A 12,185-nucleotide genomic window follows, 5' to 3' on the forward strand; every position below is an offset into this window, starting at 1 on the left:
ATGAAAGAAATGTAAATGGTACCAAATCCGCCAACACCGGAAATTAAGACGGTAATTTCAAAATAAATGGTGGCCCTGGCACATAAAGGCCCTTCTGAGCAACGCTGTGGATTAGTCGGTGCTTTTACTTAACTAGCTATGTATGAAAAATACTCTGTTACAAATGCAAGTCCTGCATTTAAACTCCTAAGTTACTCATGTAGAAGTACAGAAATATTATTGGTTTTAATTTAAAAGTGAAAGGAGCCCTACTCATATATGCAGTCCTTTCATTCATATTTATCATATGTCAATGTAAAATTGTCATTTTATTATACTGGATTAGTATTAGTGATACATTCACATATAAGCAGCATTTCGATGCTGTATAAGTTAATAAAATTGCATTTATAATCTATTTTAAAAAACTAGCAACTTGCCCTTTCAGATACATGTGGCTTAAACTGTTGCAATTTTTCTCTGAAATGTAGTGGATTAGAAGTATAAAGTAGTATTAAACTCAAGTACAGTACTGGGGTTGTACTTGGTTAGGTCTTTGTATACTTTAAACTACATTTCAATGGAAGCTGTATTCATATTCCAACTACTTTGACACTGGTTGCAGGAACAATTTTGTTATTTAACAACAACACATTTTCTCGTATATTATATTGTATATACATATATTGATAACATACCAGTGTACTTCTTAGAAATTGCAAATTGGGGATTGTGAGATATTGAGTATATTGAGTACCTTATATGATTTAGGAACTTGGTCCCTATTAAAGGTCAGTATCAAAAATGCACATAACCAACTGAACATCATATCATGTCAGATGGTACTGAAACGATAAAATACTAGTTAACCAGGTTCCTTGGAGAAAATTCGCTTATTTAGACAGAATCAGATGGCCTGCAGCATTCTTGAAATGGGTAGTGTTCAATCATTTTCTCAATTGTTAATTGGCAGTTGACTGCCAGGTCCGACAAATGATAATAATTAGAATCGGAAACACTTTATTCATAATAATAATGATGATAAGATGAAATGGCGATATCAATAAATGTATTGGTAGCAGCAAAAAGTGTTGACAGAACAGACTATCACTTTAGACTTTTAAAATATTGCACTGGCAATAACTATTACAATTATGATGATGATGATAATAATAATACATATTGGTATTTTTTCTTATTTTACATATATACTTATATTCAAATAGCATAATTCTTCTGTTTATGTACGTGTTTCTATTTCACATTTGCTTTAGCAATGTAAACATCTGTATCCCATGCCTATAAAGCCCCAGTGAATTGAATATCCTATTAGTAGTAGGAGTATATTTCAAATAGTTTTCTACATGCTTATCACAAAATAGATATTATTCGTATGTGAATTTATAGGCAAACACGGTGAATACATTTAATTAACAAACAAAAGAAACGCTGACAAGCCAAGTACGGCCGATATTTTAAAAATAAACCCACATCTGGTGGAAAAGGACAGAAAGTGAAATGAGTCTGACTCCCGCCATGTATTTGGTGCTGCAGTACTGCTGTGAGACCGAGGGGGGCGCTCTGCACCCAGCCTTCACAGACAGCGCTGACTGAACGGACAGAGATCTTTGTGCCGAAAACTAAACCCAACCTGTGTCAGACTAATGAATTAAAACGGCCCACTTGAGAGGTAAATACTAACGAGGAGACGCTTGACAAATATCCTGCGGTTTTGGTCGTAGTTGTGTGTTTGAAAATAGATTCATTTTGCATTTGTTAGGGTGTTCAAAATCATCCGTGGGGGCAAGTTGGTGGTGTGAGAGGAGGGCTCAGGGCGACGGTAGCAGCCCTTCTTCGCCTGTAAACTAGCGGCAGTACGGAGCGATGCGTTGAAGTTGAAAAAAGACAGTAACAAGTAAATTAGCTTCATTTTTAAACTTCACAAAGTAGTTGCATTTGTTGTAAACCACAGGAACTGACCACGAGCATGGCGATTTTAGGCATAGATGATATGATACTTCACTTCCTCTGTGATTGTCTGTAGCTGGAGATGTGATGGGTACCTGAGTAGTTTGCGGCCTAGGCTAAAGTAGGCTAACCAGTTAGCTAGCACGGCTAACGTTTATTAGCAGCTCGCTGCTAATATTACTTCCTTCCCGCAAAATGCTAGCCGCTAGCCAATGATGTTTGCACTGCAACTAGCTAGCTAGCTAAAGTGATAACCTGTATGACAGTAGACATACACCGGCTGCTCTCGTGTTATTTTTAAAGTGGTTTTATAACAAGTTAGCGGTTCAAATATCTGTAAGGTTACCGGAATAGCAGTAGCAGTAAGCTTGTTTCTGTAGCTGTGCGATGTTTGATGAGAAATTCACGTTAAATATGGAGCTGATGTTTAGCTGGGGTGTTTTAGCATGCAAGCTAATAATATGCACAAATCTGGTTTAATGTTGGCTTTCTGTCCGAAAAGTATTCTGGTTTAGAAGATCGTTAAATATACAGGTACGGTGTGATCAATTTTAGCGAGCAAAATAGATGGTTGGTAAATGAGAGTGATGCTTAAAACGAGGTTTTGATAAGTGCGGTAGCATGGTTGTGTTGAACTTTTGTTTTCTGACCCATAGAGGCCAGTAGAAGACCGTGTGGATCCTACATCAACAAGCATGGAGTTCCCGCAACAGCAGAAACCGGCGGGGGAAGGAAAGGTCATTTATCCTCCTGGAGTGAAGGAAATTACGGACAAAATCAGCAACGATGAGGTGGTCAAACGGTTGAAGGTATGTTGATGTGGTTTCTTCCTGTCTAGATACGTTTTATACAAGCATAACCCCATTTGTCAGTGTCCAGTCCCTGGCACAATGTCAAACCCCTCCTAACTTTGTGAACTACTGGATATTAAGTCACAAGAGGCCCTTCTTCTCTTATGGCAGGGTGTTTTGCCAGTCCTCTGTCTTTTTGCTGAGATCTCTTAGTATGTAAACAACACTCTTAAGCATGTCATCACTACCAGGGTATTATGATGCAGTTGAATTTGAGTGTAACATGACACAGGATGTACTGTTGTTCAGAAGTATTGAAGTATGCAACTTTTTCAACATTTCACCATATCCCCTGAAGGCTGGAAAATGGGATCCCAAAATGTCAACACAAGAAAAGCAAACACACTGAAGCTATTTTTACTGCAAGGGAACAAAACAGTGACTCATGCCAAGAAATGTTGCACTGACATATAAACATTTTGTCCTTGTTCAAGGAAACGTACTGATGCACACACACATAAATATAAATTTGCATAAATATTGTGGTATTGATTTCAGTTACCCACCCCTTCTTTAAACCTGCAGTAACTGGCTAGGTAGCAAACAGTTGCTTAGTTACATTCAACAGTTGCGGAGCAACATTATCATTCATTTGGATTCATGTTTCTGCTGTCCAATGTTTCACTCTCTTTTAGCTCTGTTTTTGGTCTCTACCAACTCTTTAGCTGCTGAATGGTCCACAGTGTTCACCAGCTAGTCGCTAACCTTGTCTGTCTGCTATTTGGTGCTGACCAGGGAGTGTACAGCGTGTTTTTAGAGCTTTTTCACTGAAAATAGCTGCCTGTTGTGGCTGAAAATGACGCAATGAGAGTGAACCAAAACAGTAAAGTTGTGGACTGGACTGCTAAACAATTATCTGAAACTCGCTATAAAGCTGAGGGGAGCTGCAGATTCAGGTGATAGTTCTCAGGAGGTTTATCACTACGACCTTTTACTTGTTCCCAACATTTTCACATTGTGTGTTGTTATTTTTATCATGAAAATATTGATTTTAGCTGCTTAAAACATGGGTATTAAACCCCCTCACACTGCATCGTGATATCCTCCCTCTCCTTCCCCCACACTTCAAACCCACAACAGCTTCACAGTTGGCTTCTTGTGTTTACAGGGATCCTGGGACTCTTTTTAATCACATTATTTTGTCTACTACACTAATACTGAAATGGTTTCCTGACATCCTAGAATTGTTTATAGGGTACCATTGTGACCATAAAGTACACAACCCTTGGCCTTGGCAACCTGGACAAATGTGCTGAATGGCAGGTTGTTGACTGTGCAAGATGGATGTTTACAGATCGTTTTAACTTAGGCTGTATACTGCTGAGAGTGAGAGAGGCTGACACCAATTGTATGTGCAGTAATGTAGCTGATCGGTTGGTGGAAGATGTTCAAGATTTGCGTTGTACTGCCAGCAGGCCAATTAACCCGTTGACCGCTTATTTTATATAGTTGATGTCCCAACTATTCAGTTATTTTTCTCGACAGTCAGCCACTATCATGAGTAAGTATAGTTTGGTCTAATGCCTGTTTTAGGTTAAAACCTCAGTGCGCATGTGACATTGTAGGGTTTCAGTTCTGAGGGAGTCCATATAGCAGCAGACTGGTTACAGTTTTCATTTTGTCTCTCCATTCAAATAAATTCTCATGTCAGTATGCAAGACGAGACGCAAGTAAGTCTTTCTTTATGTGAATGTTACATAAATATTTTAGCAGAATATTTGTCTGAGCTAAATAAAAAAGACAACTTTATAAGCAGTATATTTGTAGGCTGACGTTAGTCCTTATATTAAGCGTCTCACACTTGCCTGCATTGTGTTGCCCTTCTGCCTGGACTGCCTTCATCGAGTTTTTAGTAGGAGTTGTTATATGGAACTGTTGTTTTGTTTGGGACTCGTTGGAAAAAAAAATAAAACTTCAAGATTTTTGCTTGGCTTTCATTACTCGCCAGTCCACTTACTCCATTTTTTAAATTTCCTTTCACTCATAGTTATCATCACTTTGTGTGCCTTGGAATGTGTAGGATTAGTTAACGAGCTGAGTCTGTGTTAGCTAGGCATTAAAGAATAAATATAAAACGGATGCTATGATAAATCACAATTCAACTCACTGAATTTAAATCTGTTTTTGGGTAAAATATCTACTGGATATATTGATGTCGTAAGCTAAGCTTGATGCAGAGAATCATTTTTGTTGACTATATTTGAAAGCAAATACAGACTACCAAAGACATGTTGTAGCATATACATATTGAATTGAAAGATAAATAGCAACCTCATGGCCACTTGAGGAGTGCCATATGTCGTTCATGGTATCGGTATACTTTTTAATATGATTTTAAAAATTTAATTTTGCGATAATGCCAAAATTATGTCTTGATGTCATACTAAGGCAGAGCTGGTTTTCTGAGGTTTTCCTGCTGAGACAGGAGCTATGAACGTACAGGAGTTTATATTTAACTAAATAATAATGGGTTAAAATTAATTAATGTATCATTGAAGTGAAAAGGTGCCACGTGCAATTTAAAGAGGTCTCTTTCCATAACAAAGAAACAAAAGAGGAGGGAAGACTAAATCCTGGCTGCATGTGTGCTGACTCAGCAGGGATGACATTAAATCAGAAAAGTTGATCGACAGGAGAAACATAGCTTAAAGCAATACAGAATGCCTGAGAGATGCACAGTATAACACTCTGTTACAGGTTTAGATTTTGAATGAATGAATGAATGAATGAATAAATCTTTATCGTCCACCGAGATGAAAATTTTTCTTTGGCTCACCAAGACATACAATACAAATGAACATTCAAACAACAACAAGCAGAGTAAAGGAAATAAAAAAAACAAAAAAAAAACCATATAAAATATCATAAAAATAAATGTACTTTAAATACATCAGGATAATTCATTTGCTATAGTTACTTGGTTTGATTCAGGATACCAATAGCATTTGGGACAAAAGATTTCCTAAAAGTACTTTTTGCAAGGGGCACCCTGAAGCGCCTCCCCAGACTTCAGAAGCTCAAACTGGCTAGAAAGAGGGTGAGTGCTGTCTGTAGTGATTTTTTCCCAGCCTTCTTTCTCATTCTGTCAGTATACATTTGGGTCAGATGTTTTTGAGGATTGCCTACTATTTTAATAGCCATTAACACTATCCTGTTAATCTTGTTCTTAAGCTTGCAATTTAAATGACCAAACCAAGCAGAGAGAAGAAAGGTTAAAACACTTTCAATGTGTGTGATGTATACTAGTTCAGTAATCTGAGCACTAACGCCTTCTGAGGAGATTAAGTCGTTGTGAACATTTCTTAAAAACATAATCTGTTTTATCTATAAAACTCAAATGGTTGTCAAGAACCGTGCCTAAATACTTATACTATATAGTTCCCACAGTTTCAACTACTTGACCATTAAGTACAACTGGCTCTGTTGTTATGTCTTCTTTATTGCAAAAGATTAGCTCGTTTGTCTTTACCACATTGATTTCTAGCTCGCTATCTTTGCACCATGCTTCAAGGGCCTTTACATGTGCTAAATAAGAGGCCTCACCAGAAGAGTCAGAATTTTATCAACTTAACGGTACTGTTATTTATGGAAAATTCATTTGTGAATAGAGAAAAAAGCACAGGGGAAAGAACGCTGCCTTGTGGGCAGCCTGTACTGATAGTATGCACTCCTGACAAAAAGCCATTTACACATACCCTCTGAGGGCGACAGGAAAGAAAGTCTCTGATCCAGAGAACCAAGACCTTATTTATCTTAATATTGGCTAGTCTTTGCAGGAGAATATGTAGCTTCATATAATTAAATGCTGCACTAAAGTTTATGAATAGCTTGCCCTTTTTGGAGTGCAAGCTGTTTTGAAATAGAGTCTAAAAGGACCAGCACGGCGTCGTCAGTCCCCTTGAAAAGACACCTTTTAATTGTGGGGCGCAATCTTTAAGTAAGCGGGCTTTCAGGCCATCTGGGCCAGTGGCCTTATTCGGTTTTATTTTATTAAGGCTTTTGACAACAGCATCTTCTGTAATAAATATTGGTGAGCCTATAGGAAGATTTTTACAGATGTCATCACACTCACCCTTATCATTCACAGCAACAAACCTGCAGAAGAACATATTCATTTCATCTACAAGACTTTGACTGCAAACTACAGTACTGTCACCCTTATTGCAACTTTTTCCCATTAAGATTCCCCCTTAGTTGTTTCCTTTTTTCCTGCGCTAGTTCCATGTTGCCTGAACAAAAGGCAGTCTTTCTTTCATTAAGGCAGGTTTTATATTTATTATTTGGGAAAATTCCTCACAGAACTTAATATATGATCTTATAGTGTCTGTGAGTTTGTTCCCATCCTGACATGATTCAAAGAAGATGTCCCAATTTGTGTTGTCAAAACAGTCTCTGAGTTGATCTTTGTTTGTTTCAGACCACATCTCTATCTGCTTGATAACTGGTTTCGTCCTTATGAGCATAGCTATATATTTAGGCAGGAGATGAATTATATCATGATTGGATTTCCCTATGGGTGGTCTACACACTGCTTTATATGCCTCAGAGATGTTTCCGTAGCGGCGGTCAAGGGTCCGATTTAACCGTGTAGGACAGTCAACATATTGATGAACAGTGGGCAGATGTGTAGACAAGTTACATGAGTTAAAGTCCCCAAGGACAAAGACAGGCTGATCAGCAGAGCGGGTGAGTGCATCATTATAACTCTGTTATTTTTTCCCCCGCTGCTGCATCATTTGGTCCAGGCACATACACGAGAATAATAGTAATTCGACCAAACTCTCGCGGGAGGTAGAATGGTAAGCAAGTTTGTTGCTTACCGACCGAACATTGGTCAGAGTCATGACAGGCAATGGGAATCCATTGCTGCGTCTCCAAAGTCGGTGCCTCACAACTCCCCTTGAGCCTTGCTTTTTCTTTGCTTTCTTCTTCCCTTCTGGCCATTCAGCAGGCCGTCGGATTTCCATGCAATCGACAGGAAGAGTTGGTGGAGCTACTCCGATTGCTTGTAGGGAGAGCATGTGCTCACGGGTGTAAATGAGGTAGTCTTGACGGCCTGATAAACAATCCCCAGTTCCAAATGCTGATAGGCAAAGTAGTATCCATAGCAAAGCGATTTTCATGACACAAAATTCCATAACAAAATGCTATTTTAAATAAAGAACGTGTGTGTTTAAAAACACAGACAAACAAACGGTGAGCACAGGGTCGACAGCAGGCTGCGCCCACGGAAATAAATGTGAATGAATTGTCACATGCTATGTGAATTTTGTATTTCCCTTTACATAAATGAAAACAGATTTCCACCATAAATTGGTGCAGATAAAATTCACCCGAATGCAGGAAATTAAGTGTTTAATGCTCAAAATCTTCATATAGTTCAGCATTGAAGATTTCTTAAAAGTATTGCTAAAATCTCGTCTCGCTTCTCGTCTTGTGAGCTAAGTGTCTCGTCACACCCCTAGTATCTCATTATCGCAGAAACACCCTGAAATATCTGGATATTTAGGGCCATATCCCTGTAGGAAGAGGAAAGTCAACCGAAATCAAAACCTGCCAATTGCATGATTATTAATAATGAAAAGTTTGTTGGTAGTGGAGATGAGTGGATAGGCCCACCTACTCTTTTATTGTAGAGAAATACAGGGAGAAGGGGGGGATTGATTCACATAAGAATCTTGATTGTCTTCCTCTAATGCTAAAAACATTTGTTTGTACATCATTAAAAAATGAGAACTCCCAGCATTAGCAAACAAGTTGGCTAACCAACACACACTGCAGGACTTTACAAAACTTCAACCAACTCTGGTCAAGTGAAGAAAATAACTCTGTGGAGAATAATATTCTGAATCCTGACACCAAGAATCAGAATTGAAGATTCACACCCGTATATGTAAACACTGATGATTGTGCAGCTGAACATTAGCTGTGTGCTTGCAGTTTTTAACAATAATTTATCTCAAGTTTTTCAATAATGAAAGCACTTAATAATGCAGTGAATAAAAATAGACATTAATGCTCTTTGGAGAACTATCATGATGTCATATATACAGTATTGGGTTTTGTACAATTGCCTGTATGGTTGTTAAATAGTTGTTGTGGGATCATGTTAGTAGTGTATAGCGAGTAACTGTCATTCCCTCCCTAAATGCAAATAAGGCATTAACTCCGATATAAACTGTAAACATTGTACCACATTATCATAGCTCATATTGCTGGTAAAATAATGGTGTTTGTAGTTTATAGTTAACTGAGCCTACCCACTGGCAAAGTATTTTTTTTTTTACCAGCACAGACTGGTCATGTACTCTTGGCATTTACATTTATTCATTTAACTGACGCTTTTATCCAAAGCCACTGATAATTGCTATACATGTCAGAGGTCGCACGCCTCTGGAGGAACTACGGGTTAAGTGTCTTGCTCAGGGACATATGGGTGGATGGGTCACAGTGGGGGATTGAACCCGGGTCTCTCACACCAAAGGCATGTGTCTTATCCATCGCACCCCTATTTGATAATACATCTGCTTCATCTGACTGTGTTTTGTAGAGATGACTTTTTCAAACCACATCAGAGGCAGAAACTGTTCCTTCAGCTAAAGGACCAGTTCAACACTTATAGCCTCGGTCTTGTTGAGCGTTGGATAAGAAAATGATACCACGTGTTACGTCTGTGTGGTAAATATGAAGCAACAGCCAGAAGCCTTTTGGAGTCTTGTTGTCACAGTGAGGTTGCAACCAGCAGAGACTCCAGGAACTGACAATGAAGTAGTCTCCCATGAAATCCCTGTGAAACAGCTGCCCTGTTTTATATGCGTAGATTAAAGAAGCATGATGCGTAATTAATGAACTTTAGAGGAGTATTTTGTAACCTTTGGACAAAGCCACGCTAGCTGTTTACCTCCAGTCTTTGCGCTAAGCTTAGCTAACCAGCTGCTGGCGGTAGCTCCGTATTTTACTATACAGACATGAGAGTGGTATCAATCATATCATTTAAATCAAGATAGCCAAATGGCAATACTTAGACTAAGAAAGATGCTTCCTTTTACACACAATCTAGTTGTTTTTATATTGTGTTAGTCTCATTGTATTTTCAATTTACATATGTTATATAGATCTTGTGTTGATTTTAACTAAACAGGGTGTTTAGACCTGAAACAGCGCCCTGTTTAAAAAAAGAAAAGAAGAGGTCTGTGTTAGTGGGGTATGTTGCTTCGGGTAACAGTTAGATGATGACGTACAATCCAGGAAGGCCAGTTTCAGGGTTCCCATGCGACCTGGAAAACGTTGACCAATCATCCAGTCATTGAAAAAGTAAAATGTCTTTAAAGTTATTTCAACATTCTCCTATTTGTTGAAATAACTTTGGCTGAGAATGAACTACTACTACAGTCAGAGGAGCTCCCCAAAGCAGATAACATTGCCATCTGAAGTTATGTCCATGATCATATTCATTTTCAAATTGTAGTTTATGGTAGCACTTGCAGGTTGGATGACATTACAACTAATGTGGTAAAACTCCTAATAATGCAGTGTTTATCATACGATCATTTATTTGTGGTGGCCCGCCACAATATCAGCGCTGACCGCAACATATTGATTTTTGATTATTTTCTTTGCTAGGCCTATTTAAAATTGTATTTGATTGCAGAGCTGCAGGCAGCGCATATTTGCGCAGCACATCCTCTCACTCTCTCTCCCTCTCCCTCATGAACACGGCTGCACAAATCAGTCCAACACAACGCTGTCAATGTCGGAGAACCAGCTTAAAAAGTTATTCGCAAGCATGTAAGGAGCCTAGCTAACGAGGAGAGCTAAGTTAATGTTAGAGCTGGGGTTTCGAGGCTTATACACTGTATATAGATGGTAGTCAATATCGACTGCAGCGGTGGTGTGTTGAGAGAGCTGGATAATAATTAGAAGCTGTGGTCAAACCAATGAAAGAGAGCCCAGCTGTATGTGAATCAAACACTAGATACTGGCTAAGAGTACTTTTTTACTTTGCTGCATTGTCTCTTCAAATGCAGTGCTTCATTGTTAAGATAAAATGGACCATAACATGACATGTTTAACTTTTGTAGAGGTGGCTCGAAGTGGCTGTGACTACCTTCATTAAAGCCTCCACTAAATATTATTTCTAGTAAAGGGGCTAAGTTTGGTGGGATCAACTGAAAAGAGTCTGACAGTTCACAATCCTGGCAAACTCACCAACTTTGAGTCATACATTTAGGTATTTCAGGCTTAAATTTGTCACTAGGCAAAATTGTAGGCTGCTGTTTGTGTTAGTGGTGTTCAGGCAGCAGTGGTTAATATAATTCATAAGAAAAATGTATAAGGGTTATAAATGAATAGTAATGATGATAATAAATTTTCTTTGCATAGCACGTGTCAACTATAGAGCACAAAGGGCTTTCCAAAATACATGACACCATGACGAAATTAAATCAAGGCAAGGAATTAAAAAAAAAAAAAAAAAAAACAGCATTAAGAGGGGATGGTAAAATAGTGACATTAAAACATCAAATGGTAATTCCTGTATACTGAAGTTTCTATAATACCTCTAGCCACATCTTTTAAGAGAGAGGAACACATTAGTGTATGGCCAATCCCTGTCTGTCATACCAGCTGGATCATCACTGAAAATGATCTCTACGGAAGAGTGGGAACCCTGCAGTTTGAGTAACAGATCAGTGAGTTTGAAGGTTTATCGGACACCAAAACAAAAAGAATTGCCCTATTTATTTTCCGGAGTAATGTACCAGGATGTGTGAAAGTGTGCTTGCTTGCACATTTGTGGTTGGTGAACGAGTTGCCAGATGACTTGACATTGTGTGTTTTTTTGAGCCAGGCTCTACTTTTTTTTTGCCGGACTATACGGTGTTGTTTTTGCTGGAGCCCAGTACTCCACTGTCCTTGTCACGCTGAAATGATTGGGGAGGCCTGGGTTTCTTTTCATGCAGTGCTATTGTCTGTTTGTGGGCCAAGGGTTCAAACCCTGGCTAACCTGAATGTCATGAAGGAGGAAGGGTAAAAAGTGACATTTTTGGCTCCACCCTGGGGAAGGAAAGAGTTGTCTGTTTATGGTTTATTAGATGTTATCAGAGCTGCTTACATGAATTATAGTGTTAATATTGTGGCTTACGTTCAGTTAAACATTTTAGCAGAAGCAGCACAACTCTTGTGGAGTCTCAACAGCCTTTTGAAAACAGGTCAAATATATTTTCAGACTGAGCTAAAATTATGCCCAAACTACAATAAATTGTGGGTGCAGAGACTCGCACATACTCTACAGCTCGACAGGCCCACACACTCCTTTCTCTGTAGCTGTGTGCACACACTCTGCTGGAGCTGTTGGCCCATCCCCCCCCCCCCCCCCCCCCCCCCCCC

General features: G+C 38.8%; 1 protein-coding gene across 6 annotated transcripts in view; it reads left to right on the forward strand.

The window, feature by feature from the left end:
- The window catches only part of pds5a (PDS5 cohesin associated factor A), a 38,779-nt gene continuing 26,594 nt past the window's right edge, over positions 1–12,185 (forward strand). For 3 of the 6 annotated variants that reach the window (XM_046047973.1, XM_046047968.1, XM_046047972.1), the window contains exons 1-2: positions 1–51; positions 2,604–2,756. In XM_046047973.1, the coding sequence (XP_045903929.1) occupies positions 16–51; positions 2,604–2,756 (189 nt within the window). In that variant the 5' untranslated portion in view covers positions 1–15. Of the gene's footprint in view, positions 52–1,546; positions 1,670–1,745; positions 1,895–2,259; positions 2,482–2,603; positions 2,757–12,185 lie in introns of those variants that run through there. The other 3 variants (XM_046047969.1, XM_046047970.1, XM_046047971.1) reach the window with 3 other exon arrangements.

Source organism: Micropterus dolomieu, linkage group LG04 (assembly GCF_021292245.1).
Source record: "Micropterus dolomieu isolate WLL.071019.BEF.003 ecotype Adirondacks linkage group LG04, ASM2129224v1, whole genome shotgun sequence".
Lineage (NCBI taxonomy): Eukaryota > Metazoa > Chordata > Actinopteri > Centrarchiformes > Centrarchidae > Micropterus > Micropterus dolomieu.